Source organism: Cibotium barometz, chromosome 45, assembly GCF_041138505.1.
Source record: "Cibotium barometz isolate CiBa-2024 chromosome 45, ASM4113850v1, whole genome shotgun sequence".
NCBI lineage: Eukaryota > Viridiplantae > Streptophyta > Polypodiopsida > Cyatheales > Cibotiaceae > Cibotium > Cibotium barometz.
In genome coordinates, this window is record NC_141090.1 from 33,967,481 (window position 1) to 33,989,112 (window position 21,632).

Here is a 21,632-nt window from a genome sequence, read left to right on the forward strand (position 1 = left end):
TGACTCATTGGCAGGATGGTCCCATATGAATATATGGCAATCCATGATTCATGGATGGGGGGACTAGAGAGAGGATGGTCTGCGGGCTATGCGGTCTGGTCCCTATATTGATCCGTCCACATCTAATAAGCTTGAAAAACTCTCTCTGCACGGGCGTATGCTGTGTGCATGCATGTAATATATATACATATAATATTTGTGCATGTGTGAGCATCTTATCCTATACTGCAGCACAATCAGCTTACAATTGCACATTATTGCCTTAAATAGTTGTGAGCCACCATGCTTTCAGTATGAGTGATGAAAATGAATTCTCCATTAATGGAGCCTTCAGGACCAACCCATCAGACAAGAGCAAGGTGTATCAAACTACAGTATTTCATGAATCCTGAGGACATAGCCAGAAACCCGTCCATCAACGGAAGCCTCAGTTCAAAGGACAGATGGAATTCTGGACATTGCTTCTAATACCTTCTCCTGAGGGTATGCAAGATCAACCATCTGACCTGCCATGTACTTCTCGTAAGCTGCAAGATCAAAGTGGCCATGCCCACAAAGGGACATCAGAATGACTTTCTCTTCTCCTGTTTCCCGGCAATGTAAAGCCTCCCTCACGACTGCAGCGATCGCATGGGTGGGTTCTGGTGCCGGTATGATCCCCTCTGTGCGAGCAAAGCTGAGTGCAGCTGTAGAAGCTTTGCAGATATTAGAGAAATCACAAGACAGGACATGGCATTGAACACTCATGCAATCAACTAAAAGGCTCAAAATCTCTGCTACTATGAGAAAGCAGCCAAGATATCTTAGAGGTGTGCCCGGGTTACCTTCAAAGCATTCGATTTGAGGGATTGCAATGGCTTCCATATACCCGAGATTGTACAGATGAGACACTAATGGTGACATACCATGATACCTCAACCCTCCTACAACAATCAAATCAAGAGCAAGACAAGTGCTATAACCCAGATCTCTAAATGTATCCAGCCTACAATGATTGCCAATTGAAATTTGAATTGCCAAAATGTCCAGCCCACTTTTGAATCTTGGTTAGAGAAAATTGGCAGATATTGTGACACTGTAATAACACTTATGAAACAGATAGCAGACGAACTTACCGGCATGAATGGGATCCGGAATGAAGTCATGTCCAAGTGTATGCATCTTAAGCAGGGGAGTGATGCCGGCTGTATCTCCGAAATCATAGGTGTACACACCCTTTGTCAATGAAGGGCATGCAGCAGGCTCCACTGCCCTGAAGGTGGTGTTTATCTTGCCCTTCATTTTTTCACGAATGAAAGGAAATGCAAGCCCTGAGAAGTTGGATCCTCCCCCAGTACAGCCAATTATCACATCTGGTGTCTCTTCCACCATAGCCATCTGCTTCAAACACTCTTCCCCAATAATAGTTTGGTGGAGGAGGACATGATTAAGAAGACTACCCAGGCTATACTTTGAATCTTGATCTACCAGTGCTGCTTCAATTGCTTCTGATACAGCAATCCCTAAGCTGCCTGGGCTGGAAGGATCTCTCTCAAGCACAGATCGCCCTGCCATGGTCAGATTTGAAGGTGACGGATGCACCTTTGCACCCCACGTCTCCATCATGAGCTTTCGGTAGGGCTTCTGATCATATGAAGCACGAACTTGCCATACCTGCATGTTGAAATCACATGCTTGTGAAAATCTCCTTTGTATGCAGTTACTCCCCCTGCTCCCCTGCTCCAGAGGGGACAGGGATAATGGGCCAAATTTCCCCATTAACATGGAAAATTTCCATGTTAAATAATGGGCCAAAGTCCTATGTTAACATGGGAAATTTCAAACTTTCCCAAGATTTTCTCATGTGGTTTGCATGCCTTTGACCTTCTTGTGAATGTGTTACACCTTTGTGTGTGATGACAAAAAGCCTCTCAGGAACAGAGAAGGCATAACAGTACACAAATTTTGGTGCTTTTTAGAAGCCTCCTTTAACGATTGAGAGAACACAAGATATCAATTCTTCAGATTAGAACTTAATGAATGCCAGCTCACCTCACACTCAATACCAAAAAGGCTGCATGCAAATGCCAGTGCACTCCCCCATTGACCAGCACCTGTTTCTGTAGTGAGCCGTTTTACACCCGCCTGGGCATTATACCAAGCCTGTGGCACAGCAGTATTAGGTTTATGGGAGCCTGCAGGACTTACACCTTCATACTTGTAATATATCCTTGCAGGTGTCTGAAGCAATTTCTCCATCCGCCTTGCTCTGCATACCATGTTTTGACTTTAAACACGAGCTGTGTGTGTGTGTGTGTGTGTGTGTGTGTGTTGGGGGGGGGGGGGGGCATAGACAAAGGAAAATTAAGCCATAACAATGATGATCACATTAGAGAGTAAGTTGAAAGAACTCAAAGAAAGCACATGAGCATCACCATTTGCAACTATATACCTGAAGAGTGGTGTAGGTCGCCACATGCTGTAAACATCGAGTACTTCTTCAGGTATGTTGATGTATGCTTCTATGCCACCCTCTTGCTCAATCAAGGCCTGAGGAAAAAGGGGTAATAGATCATCAGGTTTGAGTGGTTGCCGAGTTTGCGGGTTCAAAGGTGGAGGTGGCGGCTTTGGGAGATCTGCAATTATGTTATACCATTGTTGGGGCATATCCTTGGCATCCAAGGTGATCTTTCTACCAGTTCTGTGTTTTTTTGAATCAGCAGCTTTGTAAGCCATGGCCATGGGGCATGGCTGCCTCTTTAATTCAAAAAATCCATACAGATCTGCACTTTTCAACCCAAGTGATGGTCAGAGTGAGACAGTAAAAGGAGATAATCAAGCAAGATAGAACAATCTGGCAATGCAAACACAAGACTGTTAATTAAGAAGAGGCACAAGGGCTCCCTAAATGGGGAATGGCTAAATGCTTCAAACTCATGAAACACAATAGTCATACATAAGAAATGGCTGGTTATCCTTCCCATTTTTGCAAGAGTCAGGTTCAACATCTTCTCCTTTACATAATATCTTTTTCTATACACCATATTTCTCCCTTAAATGCTGACCTTACACTATACACCTTATTTTGTGTGTGTGTGTGTGTGTGTGCGCGCGCGCGCGCATACGAGTGTATTTGTATGCACACATTAATGGTGGGCTCAATGTCCTTAATATTCATTATCGTATACTAGCAAGGAAGGCCACTCTTCTACCTGATTTTATAAAGCAGGCAAAGCCATGGGCACGTATGTTGAGAGCTATGTGCACTAACATGCGTACAAATGCATATGGACATTGGATTATCAATTATGATGATATATGTTTCACTAGCCGTATTCCGGGCTCTCCATATGTGACTGCTCTCCCATTGCTTCTTTCCGTAATAGTCCACAGGAATAAACTACTTCAAGACAGCCTTGCAACAGCAATCATCCCAACAAGTTATTGAGTTGTGCCTAAGGTGGTCTTCCCACCACAAGAGGGCTACACCTGTAGAGCCGAGCCGTACACACCAAATGGAGCTGAAAAACATTGGAACCACCTATTGCAACCAACATGGCAGCCATCTCACCGGTCCAGTTGGTGACGACTTCTCCATCCATCTTCCCATAAAACTTGGGAGGCTTTAGAAGCTTTAATAACAAAGTTCATTCCTCACGAGAGGCACAGAGAAAGAACTCGACAAACCGGTAGCCCCTAGTGTCGAGTCAGTGAAGGCAAGCAAGAACTGTCTAGAGAATCCGATGTAGAGGGACTCTACAAAGAAGACCCGAACACGCAAGTATAGAATGATGACTATCGGACAAAGAGCGAAGCTTATCTGGTACATCCCAACATCCCTATATGCATCCAAAGGAGTGAAAACTCTCCTCCGAGAAGTTTCGATACTCATCCTCAAAATCGTAATCCCTTGCCAAGAAGCACGAGCCTCAGTAGAATCCAAATCCCAAACACTAGGGCACCAACTCTATCCGATCAAGACAGTAAATGGCCTCCATGCTTGCTTTCAGACACTACAGTAAATCTGCAAGCTGTGCAGAATTCATAACAAGTCGCCCAAAACCAAGGATAAAACGGATAAGGGGGGTGATCCTACACCCACAAATACCAGAAAGAGGCCAAATAATGACTTCCCAAACCCAAATTTGTGCCACTCCTAGAGCCTAGGGACTCTACCCTATCCAAGAAGTCAATGCACACTGCTGCCAAAAAAGGGGAAAAAAATTTTTGGAGGTTCTTTAGGCTATGATACCACTTGTAGAACACTTGTGCCTATGTGCTAGTGTTTTCAGAGATAGAAAGAAGAGAGCATCAGAGTCACACATAGCACACACGAAGTCCTAAACTTCTGTCTGTATTATGTACAAGAAAGAAGTATTACAACTGAATCTCTAATACAATGGATATGGCTGAGTTGAAAACGTCAACCGCAGCCCTATGACTTTCTATACACTCTTGGCAAGCACTTCAGCCACAGAGAAATGCTCTGTGAAGTCCAATGCTGATGAAAGCAGATGATTATGACAATTTGGTTATTCCTACTGTCGGCCAAGTCCACAATCTGCCACGCGCTATAACTGACATGCCATCATTGCCATGTAGCATCTGCACCTGCACCTAGACCTGCCCACAGGGCTGTACATGCTATCCTCTTGGGCAGGATAGCCTTGACTACAGAGACAAGGCATAGGGCTAGTGGAAACACCTATGTAAACCACCATAGAAATACCACCTTCAAAGTTGCCATGCTCTCCAGGCTGTCTAAGCCATGCTCTCCAGGCTGTCTAAGCCACAAACAGTCCTCCTTGGTCACTTCTTCTAGGATCTCACACTATATCCTCAGTGACAATGGTCTTAAGCCCCTTCTACTGGTCTTGCAATAGCCCTATACATAGCTGGCCTGAATTAAAATTTAGAGAAATTTTCAAAGCAATGGCCTTCTTCTGCAACCCTACTTTCTAAGAGGCCTTCTCTAGAAGGTTTGAAGGGCTATGATGCCCTCTGAAGGCTTCAAATTTTAGTACAGGGATTACCTGTGAGAGCTCCAAGCCTGTGTGTAGGAGATCCGAGCTGCGAGAGGGCGAGGTGGGAGGAACCAAGCGAGGCGTACAAGTGGGAGCTGGAGAGGTGCATAGAAGCCATGGCGGCCATGCTGGAGTAGTGAGTCTGCTCGGATGGAAACTTCTGCTGCTGCTGCTGCAACAACGCTCCCCGTCTACTTCTTCTTGTTCTTCATTTCCTCCTCCTCCTGTGGGTTTAAGACTGGTCTTTCCCGCCATCGCCTCGTGAAGGACGATAGTTGGAAAACGGGAATCATCGTCCGTGTTCAGGTGCTAGGTGCATGAATATTAACATCATACGTCAACCACACGAGATCCATACCACTGACTCATGGACCACGTGCACTATACCACTGACTCATGGACCACGTGCACTGCTCAGTTTGTACTATGTAGTACATGTTAAGGGATCAAATTTGTACCTTTTAGTTGTAAATCCCGGCATTTGAATGATTTTTAGTGATTTTCAAGTCTAAATTTCAGTTAAGCTTAAGCATTGTTTTTAAATTTAAAGGTTTAAAAAAACTGGATTCAGGAGCCTATGCATAAACTTAGAGAGAGAGAGAGAGTGTGTGTGTGTGTCTCATCAAAAATGTATAATCCCCCGTGTGTGTTCCCGAGAGTTCACTTTAACCTTTGGGTGGTTCAATTTGGTGACTTGCACTGGCCTGTCTATCATGTGGACTAAAAGGAGATCATCTGCCTAAGTGTGACACAAAAGGAGCTTGTCCTCCGTAAATCAGACACACAAAAAAATTTTGGGATATATATATACACACATCAAATTTAGGGCCTAGGCTAAAGAATATGACATGGCCATTGGCCCATAAATTGAAAAAGCCAATTTGCCAACAAATGAATTTAATTTTTACCTTGGGTAGCCTAACACCCTTGCACAAAAGCAAGCATGGGTGTGAGGCCATGTGGCTCAAAGTTTAAAAAAAAAGCTTTTAAAAACACTTAAAACACTTTTTAAAAAATGCTAAATACAAAAACGATGGATGATGCTAAATGTTGGCCATCAGAGATCAGAAGCAGCTCGAATCTAAATCATTCTCAACAATCCAGCACATGCACCGATACATTACCTCTACCAAGGCCACCTAGCTCAGGTTAAAAAAAGGTGAAAAAAAACACTTTAAAAACACTTTTTAAAAAATGCTAAATTTAAAAACGATGGATGATGCTAAACATTGGCCATCGGACTGAAGCAGCTCGAATCTAAATCATTCTCAACAATCCAGCACATGCACCAATACATTACCTCTACCAAGGCGCCTTGCACTTGTCTACTTGCATTTTGTTTTTGTTTTTCGAGCCGGTGGTGATATATTTTTGTGTTGAACTATGCAGCAATGGAACACTAATAAGATTGGTAGTTAACACTTGGTAGGACTTGAGCTGTTTTCGCTTATAATATTGGACATGCAATCTATTATGAATTGTCTAACTTGGGGGAATGTAGTTGTTGAAAAATCATTTGCTCAATGCTCCGCCCTTGTATTGTTTCTGCGCGACAGGTGAGATTTGTAAGGCCCCCTTTATTATGAGAAGTAGTCATTGTAGTGAGCACCCGACAATTCCTAGTTTAGACATTGAATGGTGGCTAAGTATGACCAGATGGTTAAGATACGGCTTATGTAGACTTGACACTATGCCAATTAAGATGCATGCTTGTGTGGGCTATGTGACCGCATTAGTGAGTGTGCCGATGGAGATAGAAAACCAAGGACACATTGTTCTCGGGTTACGAGGCCTATTTGAGGGTCTAGTGGTCTCAAATAGCTGTGAAAGCTGCACAAAATTCCTATGGAACCATATTGTAGTCTAATATAGTACCAATCGGATGATGTGGTGGATTGGTCATTTTGAACTAGGTCATGGGTTACGCGATGTGAGTATGATATATAAACTAGTTTTGCAGCCTTAGTTCATCATTGAGTGCATTGTGTTCAAGACATCCTCCATCCAAAGTCTGTCTAGATTGCCATCAAAGCTCCTTACCCAGAGCACATGAATGGACGGATGCCATCAGTTTGTAACCAAGTTTTTACTAGCAGTAATATTATTTACTCTCCACTTCTTTTTGTAATTCAATGCTTTGTAGTGTGTTGTGATCAGCCTTTGTTATTGTGTATGCTTACAATAATATGGCTAAATAGAAGGCAATCATGTCTTGAGAAGACATGGAAGAAAAAGTAGTAGCAAATAGACAAGGATAAGCTTGTAAAGTGCAACATGAGGCACTTGAGGTAAAATCCAATAATTGAAACCAAAAAAGCAATAAGTAGTGCTCAAAGCTTAATTTAAAAGGTCAATACCATATGCCATTAGTACCGGTCCTACGATTACGTGCATGTTGAGATTACTACTATTTTGAGGGCATAATATCTTGCTCTTTTTGGGCAAACTTCCTGTAGGCTCTGAAGCATTTTGTGATAGGATTTCGAAAGATTTATGCTTGGAAAGAACTATAGCTCATTTCCTCTGTGTTTGGTCCTATGATATATTCTTGTGGTAGCTCTTAATGGCATAAAGGGGATGCACCATTGGAGTGTAGCAACTTCACAACGAGAAGTCGAGTTATCATATGTATGGTTTCAAGGGAGAATAGCATCAATATCATGTAAATCTCTTGAATGATAGTTATCAGGTGTATGGTTACAAGGAGAACATAAGAAATAGTAGCTAAATCCTCAGATGATGCATGGTGTGATACATCTAGGCATTTATATTTGTAATTATCACCCAATTAAGTCCCCTACCAAGTGATATGGTGCAAATGGAGAACAAGGAACTTGGATCAACGTGATCAAAGTGTGTGATATTTTTAGGTTGTATACGAGTGATGTGGTTCAAATCAAGAACAAGAAACCTGGATCTAAGTGATCAAGGTGTATACTAGTGATGTGGTTCAAATCAAGAACGAGAAACTTGGATCTAAGTGATCAAGGTGTATGATATGTTCAGGTAGTATACTAGGAACTTGGATCATTTGACATGCATGTTTTAGTAAACACGGTTATGGGATGCATCTCTCCCTTCTACATCTTCATGATAACCGTGTTTTAGTAAACACGGTTATGGGATGCATCTCTCCCTTCTACATCTTCATGATATTTTTGATTAGTAAACTAGAAACTTGGATCATTTGACATGTACGTCTAACATGGGATTTTACTTACCTTCAAGTTAATAGAATCACCCTTGGAATATGCACTATGAGGATGCAGATATTTCAAACAGTACTTGCAATACATCTTTACCTAGTCATTATAAAAAACAATCCATTTAAGTTGATCCATCCTCTTCTTGAAATAGCATGCATCCTTTTTTTCCTATCATACTCAACTTTTTCTTCAAGAGATAAACTATTAATCAATTCATCATCATAAGGCATTTAGAGACTTGATGCCACAATAATCTCATTATCATCGTCATTTCTTTTTACCTTCTTCATTTGGATTCTAGAACTTGGATCAACTCCTACCCAAGCAAGAAGAGCTCCTTGCCCTTTGTCTTTTGATTTGTGTGCTATTTCTAAAAACAAAGCTTGAGTTTGTACCTCCTTTTTGATGCCTGTTAAGGCTCACCCTAACCCTCCTTGAAACACATCCAAAAGAGATTACCTGGTGAACCGCAACAGTCATGATGAGGATCTTTCCAATGGCCGAGCTCGTAATCCTCGAGGTCTCCAAGCTCTACAACTCCTTGAGAAGCAATTCCACCACATCTCCCGTGAGCGTTGTCACACCACCGCATTGCACTACGGGTCCTCATCCCTCCTCTCACCTCACTTCACTCACACACACTCACTAGCATGCATTAGGGATAGAGATTAGCAAAAGGATTAGCAAGAGGAAGACTTAATTACACAATGGGAGAGTATGTTATATTATGAGAGAAATTCACTTATATACATGGCCACCATAAGTGTTCACACTCACTTAAACTGTGGCCGACCGAGCACTTTAGGCTCATAAGAGGCCTAATGCTATTACAATGACTACTCTCATAATATATCCATGAAGTACATCACTTAGGACTTCATCCTAACTTGCTACCACACACTCTTGAAGCGAAAATTACCATAAAGACTCCGTCACACCATTAGGGGCGCCGTCCAAGTTGTAGCTTTGGACACTATTGCTTCATATCTTAAATGTATGACCCTTTGGTGTATCTACCGTGACTCCTTGATGTAAGATAATGGCGGTAGCTCTTGTTAATCCTAGAATTAGATTAACAATGCCCGATGATAAGCTTAAGGTTTTATATCTACTTTTTAATGCTCAAAAATTTAGTGTTACCTCCACTCTTCACCTTATGCAATTACAATATCTGTAAGATACACATAGAAAACATGTTTCACAATGTTAAGAATGGAAAAAAGCCATTGTTCACAAACCTATTTGAAGTTTCTAGCAGCCAAGGATGAATAGATGTGGGTGTTGATCATGAAGATGTAGAAGAGATGCATCCTATAAATTGAACACACCATCAAGTTTATGTAGCAAAGTTGATGTAGTGCATGCATCAAGTTGATGCACAACATCAAGTTTGTGTGTGACAAAGTTGATGTAGTGCATGCATCGAGTTGATGCATGCACAACATCAAGTTTGTGTGGCAAAGTTTGCCACACAAACTTGATGTTGTGCATCAACTCGATATTGTGCCTTATCAAATACCTATAAATTATTGGTCTAATCATACGACATGCCAATACCTCAAAAAACTTTAGCTCTTGTATGGTTAGATATGGAAATAACTCACTACACATGTTGACAGTGTGCCTATAAGAATATGGCACAACGGAAAGATATAACAAGACAAAGCATAATAAACAATGCAATAGATACACAATGGAGAGATTTAAAATTCTGATTATACCAAAGAGGTACAAGGGATGGTGTTGTCCACCCGTGCGCTCTCAAGTAGAGCTTAGATGGCGATCTAGACAGACTCTGGATGGAGTATGTACGAAGTGTAGAAGGGGGTAGATAATGGATACCTTAGCTCATGGCAACCATGTCCATATATAGTATTGTAGGCGGTGTGGTAGACGCGTATACAACGAGGGCGGTTACACTGCATACACACGGTCACCACCGGCGTATCAAGAATGCGGCCCATCAACCACTGCCCACTAATGATGGACATGGTATCTGACGGAATATTCTAGGAAATATTCCTTACACCATCGCCTTAGGGGCTCTTGCCCTCGAACCCCCGCCAGGGGGGCTACTAGTCCCCCTGGGACCCCCCAGTCAGGGCAATGCCCCAAACCCCAGCTAACTCTCGTACCCCTGACCATCTCCTAGCCATCATCAATTGTCACAATAATGACCCCATTGGCATCTAAGCTAGGGTTCCCACCTGAAGACATATGCACCATGGCTACTCCTCATAATGGGGGCTCATAATGGGGGCCTAACAAATGTGCATTATACATCGAAGTAAGATACATGATGAGAGGCGGGCATTGAGTGCATACTAACACCCCCCCTCTGTCCACTCGAAGATGAACTAGGTTTTTGGCCCAACGCCAAGTCAATGAAGATGCCGAGTGAGCTAGTCCTTCCCAAGAGCCTTAGTGAAGATGTCGATGCAATTTTGCTATGTAGAGCATTGCCAATACTCCAGCTCCACTATCTCATCCTTTATCAACTCCAGAACATACCGGATACTGAATCTAATGTACTTCGTGCGAGCATGAAACACAGGGTTCTTGGAGATAGCCATGCAACTCTGATTGTCGCACCACCACAAGACTGTAGCCTCCCTGATCTAAACTCCCATGTCAACCAAGATTCTCCTTAGTCATACTACCTCACATGTAGCAAAGCAAGTTTCCTTATACTCAGCCTCTGTGGAAGAAAGTGCCACTGTAGGTTGCTTTTTGTTGGTCCAAGAGAAAGCACTGGGACCAAGCGAAAAACAATATCCAAAAACCAATTTTCTAGAATCACAATCTCCTGCCCAATCTCAGTCACAATAACCTGTTAGAGTGTCACCCATGATGTAAGTGATGCCATACTCAAGAGTACCTATGATGTACCTAATTATCCTCATCCCTTCCTTCCAATGACTCTCTCATGGCTTGTTGGAAAACCTGCTCAACACACCAACTATGTGAAGCTGATCTCAGGTCTAGTGTTAGTGAGAAAAATCAAACTCCCCACCACCAACTTCCTGTACTTCCTAATGTTAACAAGTGATGAAGAATCCTCTGCAGAAAGCTTCATGTTCACTTCCATTGGCGTAGACACAGGCGTGCAGTTTGTCATCCCAAATGCTTTGAGAATCTCCCAAGCATACTTTTGCTGCGAAATGAAGATTTTACATGTTGCATCAACTTCGTCACATAAACTTGATGTTATACATCAACATGCACAACATCAAGTTTGTGTAGCGAAGTCGATCGTCGACTTTGCATACACAAACAAAGTTTTTAAAAGTGGATGTATTGTATCAACTTTGCCACAAAAACTTGATGTTATGCCTTGAGTTGACGCACAACATTGAGTTTTTTGTGTGGCCAAGTTGATGCAATGCAACCACTTTTAAAAACTTTTTGTTTGTGCATGCAAACCTACAAAATAACAAACCACATAAATTATTCAATCTAATACAAATTGAATCTTAAGCACAATCTCTATAAAAATGAAAAACTTACAATTTGGCTTCTCCATGCATACCAAGCATGGAATTCAAGAAACATGTCTTTCTTTTCTTAATATCAATTATAATTACACTCCAATGGCTCCTACAAAATAGAAAAAAGAAAAAACAATTGATAGAGATGTATAAAAAGACATAAAACAAAGTAAAACATATTTAAAACAAAATACTTACTTTTCATTATAAGGCACAATTACATATTACACCTTTTTAAAGTCGCATCTCCTCAACCATTCTTCCAGCCTACTAAAATTGGTGCTTGTTTCTCTTACATAAAGAGAGACTATAGGGTCTAATTAAAAAAATAGGATAATAGGCCTCTGGGGGCAAGGCAGACAAAAGAAGCCTACAAAAAACAAATAAGATAATAAATTAGGCATTTATCTTGAAAAAAACAAATCAGTAGAAGATAAATTTTCAAAAAAGATAGCTTACATACTTGAGAGATATCAAGATCACAACATCATTTATTTCTCGATTTCTCTTTGACAATATATATATATCTAAAGGCGTTATATCAAGATACTCTAAACCACCATCAGCAAAATGTTTCACTTGAACAACAAGTTGTCAAGGTGCCTTCTTTAAATCCTAAAGGTTCTTTTCCTCAAGGTCCATCAGCTCATCTCCCATCATTCTTTCTTCATAAATTCTCCTTTCTTCCCTAGAAAACATCTGTTCTTTGCCCTTCTCAGTCTTTGCTTGATCTGTAGCCCTAGTATCCCTATCATGTGTAACATCCTCAATCTTAATACTTGCGTCCTTAGGTTTTCTAGCTAGCGGCACACTCAAGATATTGAATGTGCCACCGACGTAACGTCCTCAATCTTAATACTTGTGTCCTTAGATTTTCTAGCTAGTGGCACAATCAAGATATTGAATGCCCTAGAGTCACTCAATGGTATATGATGCAATAACTTCTCAAATATTTATTTTATAAGCCAGCACAGCAGGTGTACATGTCCTTGTCCACCATAAGAGTGACCATATGCGCATGGGCAAAAAAAATGTAACTACCAATAAAAAAATCTATAATGAAGTCTTCTATAGCCTTTTGAAGGGCATATACTGCATTGTCGACCCATCTCATCCCAAGCTTCCAATCATTGTAAATCTACCTCACAACTCTCATGAATGTAATCTTGGGTATGAGTAATTAGATATGTTTCTGGGCCTTCCTTATCTCTTTATATGCTGATTGATTCTTTTTTTCAACTTTTGCTTTGATATTTTGTTTTTACTTGTTGCTGCTTTCTCTGCCAACCCTAGACTTGGTCCAAACCCTCCTTATTGTTTTCTTTGTTCTAGCCATTTGTGTGCTGTCAATCAAACACAAAATGAAATATGACTTCATATAAGAACCTACCTTATTTGGATTAAAACATTCAAAATCAAAGGGTAGAACAAGAAGAACAACAAATAATAAGCACATAACATATGTTTACTTTATATAAATATACCACATGGAAAGAAGGCATGGTATGTGTAATATGTTACAATTGGATTCCTCGTACCGCATCATATTTTGACATTAAAAAGACAAACATATAGGTACATTTCCATAATGTACCTAATGTACTACATAGAAAGACGGCGCGAGAAGAATGATCCGGACAACCCCTAGTCCATTCCATCGCGCCGTCTTTCTATACTTTGTGTGTAATACATAAGAATGTTTGAAGGTGGCAAATCTATGTAAAAAAGAGCAAGTAGATCAGCAAATGTGTTAAAACATGTGAACATTTTTCGGTGTAATAGAAAGATGGCGTGAGAGTAAGATGACCCGATAACACACAGTCTCTTCTATCGCGCCGTCTTTCGACACCTTTTATTTCATTCATTAGAATTTTATATGGTGGAGACTCTGTAACAATAACATCCATGGATATACGTAGGTTATGAAAGTATATAGGTTATGGGTATATATAGGTTATGAAACCAAATAAGGCAAGGAAAACATACCTTTTGGGCCTGATGGAAGGATGGCGCGTAGGAGTTCTGATGTCTCAGGTTTACTAAAATCGTGTTGTAGTTCTAGTGGTGTAGGTGAAGAGCAATCAAAGAGAGATGGTGTGGTCTTGGTGGTAGTTTTGAAGAGCAATGATGAGGAGCTGGTGTAGGTGAAGAGCAATCAAAGCTAAACCAAGAGAGCTTTGTGAAGGTTTAAAAGTGCAAAGAGCCACTAGGTGCGCCTCGTCTTTCTATGTATGGGTTTTTAAAAAAATTTAAAAATCCCCACCTATATATAAGATATGTCCATTAAGCCATGTGGCATTATGGATTACGAGAATCGTATAATGACATGTGCCAGCCATGTGGCCACGTGCGAGAGTACATGTACACGTGTAGCCACATGTGCACATGTGCCAATTACACGTGCGATCGCACATCGACACGTGGATTCCCACACGCGGGCTGATTCCCACGTGCAAGTTGCACGTGTCACTGCCACGTGGTGTCCATATCATTGCCACGTGGCCTCACAGCCCTATATATACTTGGATAATTTTTAAAAAAAAATCTTTCCACCCAACCCTCCGATCTGCCCCAGCTACCCTATAACTGCCCCTTGCCCCAGCTGCCCCACCATAGAAAAACAAAGTGACTACAATGATCTTTTTGCTTCAGATTTCACATTTCGCTCCATGTTTCCAACCTTCCCTACCTACCCCCTAAGCCACCCCCTAGATAGCACTTTGCACTTGGTTTTCCCACCTACCTCCTCAGTTACCCGAGGAGTAGTTGTGTGTCCCCTAGGCTGCCCCATCATTGGTAGAAAAACGGCACAAGTAGAGCAAATTGGGTCGATTGGATTTCAGTATTCGTGTCATCTTTCCAACCTTTCCCTAAGCTACTCAAGGCTCAGCTCATGTTGTGTACCCCCTAAGTTGTACCCTTCCAGGGTGATTTATTAGTTGGATCCAAAGTTTACTGCATAGAAATGGGATCAAATAATGAAGGTGTTCCTAGACAGAGAAAACACCAGTAGAGAAATTTTTTGACTTCTTGAAGCTTGCAGGTGCATAAGATTTGTTTGAGTCCTATAGGGAATGCTTCAATGTAAGATTTGACATGAGTTCTTTGTATTGACAGATGATAGTGATATACATATTGAAGGCATGAGGTTTGATGATCTTAGCATATTGGCACATACATCTTCAAAAAAGGCTAAGTTGCAGAAAAAGTATAAAGGATGTGAAAGTCACTATGAAGCAGTGCAGGTTACATAGTAGGAAATGCAGGCTTCTTGAGCATCATGTGGCTTTCCTTTTCTATCTGTATGAAAAATCAAGAATTGAGGATGCTAAAAAGAGTAGTCTTGACAGTTTTGGTGTCCAGCCTTTGTAGCATTTCTAGGGGACATTGAAAATCAAGAAGAAATGCATGATGTGGAAATGGTCGATATATAGAACAAGAAGACATAATGAGCAGGGATTTTGATGCTGCAGATTTTAAAGTAAGTTTAATTATTCCAGAGGAAAAGGATGTTTCTATAGAGGTTTCAAAGAAGGAGATCATTCTCACATACCTACCATCCCTCTCCCACTAAAGGACAATAAGAGTTTTTTACTCCTCGCGGATATTCAGAAGCTCTTGAATTTAAGGGAGGACTATTGTCTTGGTTTAATAGTAGATAGATGTCAAGTTGGTTCAGAATTTTTAGATCCAATTGTCGCTATTGAATTTTCAGTGCTTGATACAGAAGCAACAGCAGGTGGCAATTTCATCAATGCACCTAAGGCTATAGAAATGTGCATAAGAAAGATTGAAGAATAGGAAATTACTCTTCCCATAGAAGAAGAATTTTTGGCTATTCAAGAAAGCATGGAAATCTCTAATATAGGAAGGGAGCAACCAAAGATTCCATGCTTAGAAGGAGAGATCCCTCCACAAGGTTCAATTGACTTGTGGAAGGATAGGTTACTTGTTGACGATGAAAACAAAAAGGTATTTATAAGAATATATTCATAACATTTTTTTAAGATTTTATTTTTGTAAAGTAAATTTTTTCTTTATTTACAAGTTGAGATAGTAGATGATGGATTCCTCGGTCGAGGTGGAGGTAAACAAACTTTTGTTGGTAGAGACTCAGCCCTCAACCACTATATTTCAAGGATAACTCCAAATGTGTCATTTACCATTCAAAATATTCAGATGATCCACACATTCCATTGATGGCCTTAAAGGTTTTGTTAACATACTTGGGATATGGAAGAATATAGCACAACGCAAAAAAGATAATGATGATAGAGAAGCAGGAACCTATACGTATTTTTGGACATGCATCAGGGCTATGGGCATCGAGGGTAGGGTATTTTTTGTGTTATGTGGCATATGCAAAGGCAATTCCTGATTTGAATACCCATGCTCTTGGAGGCTATCAATGCTGCCAAAAGCTATTACGGTATAGAGGCAAATGACCCAAAGAAGACAGGGCTATCAATGCCAAAAGCTATTAAGGTATAGAGGCAAATGACCCAAAGAAGACAAGGCTATCAATGCCAAAAGCTATTAAGGTATAGAGGCAAACAACCCAAAGAAGATGAGGCTAAATAGTTATCCGAAGATGAGGGAAAACAACTACCAAAGAAAACCCCGAAAAAGGAGGGGAGTCTCTTTGAGGAAGACAAGAGGCAAACAACCCAAAGAAGATGAGGCTAAATAGTTATCTGAAGATGAGGGAAAACAACTACCAAAGAAAACCCCGAAAAGGAGGGGAGTCTCTTTGAGGAAGACAAATAGTTGAAGGGAAAAAGAAGACTTTTAAAAAAAAAGTATTTTCCTACTTGTATTGAGAACAATTTTTGTTACAATTTGCATCACCTTAACTTTTTCTCCTTCTCAATACCATCCTGCATAAAGATACCCTTTATTTAGCATGATGAGCGTTTATAATATATTGATGTTAATAATAGTGATTGTTTTTGTGTGGTATAAACTAACCTCTTTTTTAAGAATTTCATTGTATCGTTGCATTTGCCTTCGGTAGAATGTGTTGAAAAGCTCTCGTAGTGCATTTGTTTTTGTTTTTTTGCCACCATATCGAGTTGTACGAAAATAGTTGATACGTGTGGCATAGTGTGATTTTTCCATGTCTTGAGTACTCCATGTAGCAAGAGGCCCTTGGTTCCTCACAGGTTGCTCACAAAGTACTAGCCATGTAGAAACAAAATATGCTTCACATATAAAAAAAATATTCATAATGATTTTATATCATATTAATTAGTCAATGTACGAATTACATGAAGCAAAAAACTCTTATTATAGGTAGAAGGTTATGTCCTTGTTCCCCCAGGCAACTACAATTGTTTCCACAAGCGTCTTGATTGCTATTTCAAAGTGACTTGCATAATCACCTTCAGCCATTTGCTTACGTAAGAGTTTTATAATTATCAAGCTCTATCCAGACTCTCATATGAAGCTTTATCATCCTTAGATCACTAGCTTGGTTAGTTGTGTGCTCGCATTTCCAACATTCCCATACTGTTGTTGTAACTTGTTTATTCTCGTAGTTTGACAAGAACCTCCTAGCTTTAGCTCCTCCCATTGACACATCTACCAGAACATCACCAGTGGTACCTGATTGCTTGTCATCCTTTTTTAGTTGCACATTTCCACCATGAAATCCCATGTTAGAGAGTAAAATCTCACATTGCTCTAAACATGCATCCGATAGCTCTGTTGGAAAAATGGAATGAGCATAGTCAAGATAAAGCTTTAATAGCTTATCGAGTATTCTAATTTCTCCATGTAAAGTACAAATGTGAACTCTCTCTAGCTTTATAGGAAGTATAGGATCCCAATTGGGATCCTCAAGCACAATACATGGTTCACCCTTGAATTGGGCTATTTTTGTTGGCTTTCCCTTACTCCTGGTCTTTGATTTTCCTTCAGCCTTGGTTTGGTATTTATCACCAATTACTTCCTTTGTCTTGTCTCAGGATGGAGGCTTTGTACAATCCATTGTAGGGTTGTACCATTCCAGACTGTTCAATCCATTGTAGGGTTGTACCATTCCAGACTGTTCATGCCTACCATGCAATAGTACCATTCCTTTTAGCCTTGATTTGGTCTTCATCACCAGTTACTTCCTTTGTCTTGTCTCTAGATGGAGGCTTCATACAATCCATTATAGGATTGTACAATTTCAAACTGTTCATTCCTGCCATACAATAGAGGCATGGGTTTGCACATCTAGGACCACCACACACACCCCATACATGCACTTCAATGCTTTCAAGTCGGTACTCGTGCTACTCAACTGTAAAGTTTCCTACCCCATACACCACAAGCATCTCACCTTTATTATGAGAATCAATGATGCTTGGAATTTCTGTGTGCCAAAAAAACCCATTTAAGAGTATCATGACTCTCATCTGGCACTGCACCTATGTACCATAGTTCCATCTCTAATCGTGCACTATGTAATGGGTAGTCCTCCTTACCTTGGGCAGAATTTAAATCTTTGTTCATCAACCCTATACTGATTCTTTCCATTTTTTTATGTTTGAGAATTTGTGCTTCATCAAGCTTGATAACAAAAGTAAGATTACCCTCACAGTCCTCTATTGTGCACTAATAGAACTTCACCATGGCTGATTGAACCCTTCTAGCATCTGTAAATATGTTATTATACATGTCGTACTTGAATATGGATTTCTTTTTTTTTTTTGGCTTCTCTATAGTCATTAGCGCCGTCAATGTGTTTTTATTCACTTATGAACCTTGGAATAGCCAAATTTTGTTGGTGTCATACCATTGCTATGGTATGTGGTCATTATGTACCCCCAAGGAGAACTTCTCATTGTTTTATAAATGCACCATCAGATAGACCTCAACTCTCGGCACATGTACATCAATTAAAACTCTTGCTTATCTTGAATATGAGTGGAGCCTTTCTAGGGTTGATAGTGGTCTTTGTTTCATCATTGTTTGCTAGGTATTATGGCAAGAGTAATCTTCTTAGAGTTTAAAAGCCTTGTGGCAAAGTGCGAAATGAGGATTATACAGGGGAAGAGAGAGATGATGTTGTTTCTTTTATTGTTGATGACACTAGCAACATTAGAGAGTCTCTTGTGAGCTAAAATAATATTCTAGTGGGTCTCACTTATGCCTTGGAAAAATATGGAAATCTATAAGCTTAGGAACTTTCTTAACTCCAACTAGTGCAACCTCTAATGTTGCTAGCCTAGAGGTCACCCCCTCAAAAGGCTCCAAGGTCTTTTGCTTATGACTCTCATGGGAAAGGAGGGCAACAAAGAGAAGTTAAAATTACTTTTATGTCTACAAGCTCTCAAGGTGAGAGAACATCTCATAAAAAATATCAATCGTCAAGCAAGGAGGATATAAATTCTTCAGATAAACAACGAGAAGCTTGACATCATCACTTCTAGTGGTGACCTTGGCATAGGTGCACTCCTAACTTAGTAGTAAAATAAATAAGGGAGATCAATGGAGATTAGAGAACCTCACATAGTATATGCTAGTAAATCTTAAGAAGAAAATGAAAGCAAATTCCCTTGCCACATTGGTTCCATTTATTATTTTTGTAGACCCCCAATATTGTCCCAATAAAAATAGCTTTAAACTGGTAGAATGTCAAAATTATAACTATTATGTGATTGGGGTTCACACTCTACTGAAGCTAGGAGAGATTTATTAGGAAAATCCAAATATTCCTTACTATAGTATTGTAGACTACAAAATCTATATTGCACTCATAGTTGAAGAGGAAAAACTTCTTACATGGGATCATAATAATGATAATGACTACCATGCAAAAATGTCTCAAGTTGAGAAAATCAAGTTTTTTCACCATGATTTTAAAGAATACGTGGCATGACACCAAAAGCTTTTGATGGCATATTAAGAAGACGTCTTTTGGAGATTGGGATTCTTATGGAGAAAGAGAAGCTCTTATATGGCCTCAGAAAGTATGATCCTTTATTTCAGCTTGCCTTTCGTATAGGATTCAAAATAATTTTTGAAAGGGAAGAAGACCTCTAAATGGTTACATTACTCTAGCAACTTGGATAAAAGTCATGGCTACATCAATTGAAGACCTTACAGAAGATAGAAAGCTTAATCCATGGCAAGCGGTTCAAGGAGTGAATGATCAAACATTATTAGTTTCTATCTTATTGCATCATTTCAAAGGAGCTATCACTTAATAAAATGTCTTTGGAGCTACAAAATTAAGTAAAATTTATAGTTGTACATTTAATGTAAATGAATTATTTATATTGTCTTTATAGCTCATAGCCATAAAGTTTATATGAAGATACAAGAGGTCATGATAAAAAAACTAAATTGCACCACTTAGGATGACATACATGCAGAGTATCCCCATTCTAGGAGAGGTAGTTTTAAAAGCAATATCCCATCTAAGAAATATTGCTCCAACCAAAGGAGATGAATTGGAAGAGTTTTTTCTTCCTAGAGATAGGAAAGTAAAGAAGCATCCTATAAAGTGATTTGTGGGGATGTAAATAATCTTTAAAATATCATTCCAAAGAAAGACTATAGTCATGCTATTACCGACATCCTGTATAATTTTAGATGAGAGAGAATACACCTATCAAGAAATTCAAAAGATATTGTAGAATTTTAAAGAGGTATCGAATATGTGGCAATTTATGATTTTTTTATAACAATGGCCAAGCTACATCAGTAACTATAACAATGGCCAAGCTACATCAGTAACTATAGCTTTGAGAAAAGAAACACATGGTCTAGAGTATGTTGTTTAGTATGATCTCAAGGTCTTATGCTTTTAGTTTCTTTTCATTATTATTCAAACACTTTAGATTTACCTTTTATTAAATTTACGTGTAGGGTCAAAATAAATATAGATCATGTTCCTAGTTTTTGTTTCAAAAGTAGTTCCTTTGAAATGTTCAGGATTGTCAAAGCAAATGTCACTAAGTCTAGATGCTCTAATGTGCTTTCTTTTCCTGAAGGCTTGTGAATGAGTTTAAACCCTTGGTAAATCCCTATTAGAATCCTCTACGCTTAATCAATCGTTTGACTGACCTACTTTCTTCTCTAGATGATTGGATATTTGACTTTTTTTGGAGTTGGTATACACTTATTTTTGCTAAAAATTTTGATATTTAAATCATATACTTTCTTATTATTGATTATATACTAGTTTTATATAGTATTTTTTTAAATCTGTAGGTACAAATGTGATATATACAGTTAAGAGAAAGAGAAACTGCATTACAATTGAAAAGGATGAGATCCAAGTAGCCTCCTTTATTCATATTTCTGTGAAGGGTGCTATGGAACTGCCAGATAAAGATCAAGAGGTGGGAGTAGTCTCCATTGACACTACTAAGAAGTTCCAGTCAGCCTCAAAAGAACCTATGCCTCCCCTCTTAGATGAGCCTGGAGAATCAATATCTCTACTAGAAAATGAGAATCCTACTTTGATGCTCTCTGGTCCCTAAAAGGAGAAGAAAACAATGAACATTGACCCAACAAAGAAGTAGAGGCTAAGAAAAATCCAAATCAAGTTCTAGATGTTTAGATTTTTTAGTCTACTAATTTAGTTTATTATGAGTCTATTGCTTTACATACTTTAGTTTAGTGCTCTAGAAGTTTTATCTCATCTTTGTAAGAAGAAATTTCATTTCATATTATTTGTATTAGCTTTGCTATTTGGGTCTAGAAATAGACTCAAGAATGTTTGTAGGGTTTTTCATAAATTATAAAGCTACTTATGATGTTATCTATTCTAATCCTTTTTTAATACTTGTCAAATAATGTGCATATTTATGTATATATATTTTCATAAATTATAAAGCTACTTATGATGTTATCTATTCTAATCCTTTTTTATTACTTGTCAAATAATGTGCATATTTATGTATAGTAGTAAAATTTGTTCCAACAAAGTCTTTTTTTTT

At 39.3% G+C, this 21,632-nt stretch overlaps 1 protein-coding gene and 1 pseudogene across 1 annotated transcript; one reads left to right on the top strand and one right to left on the bottom strand.

Annotated features, from left to right (window-relative positions):
- Positions 1–239: 239 nt before the first annotated feature.
- Positions 240–5,301, bottom strand: LOC147612679 (uncharacterized). Its single transcript, XM_086783244.1, has 6 exons — positions 5,013–5,301; positions 2,432–2,762; positions 2,032–2,248; positions 1,116–1,653; positions 825–923; positions 240–686 (listed from the first exon to the last, which is right to left on the bottom strand). Exons 1-6 carry the CDS (start codon positions 5,128–5,130, stop codon positions 433–435), a joined length of 1,557 nt encoding a protein of 518 aa, XP_086639370.1. The 5' UTR covers positions 5,131–5,301; the 3' UTR covers positions 240–432.
- Positions 5,154–21,632, top strand: part of LOC147612680 (elongation factor 1-alpha pseudogene) — a 36,312-nt pseudogene continuing 19,833 nt past the window's right edge.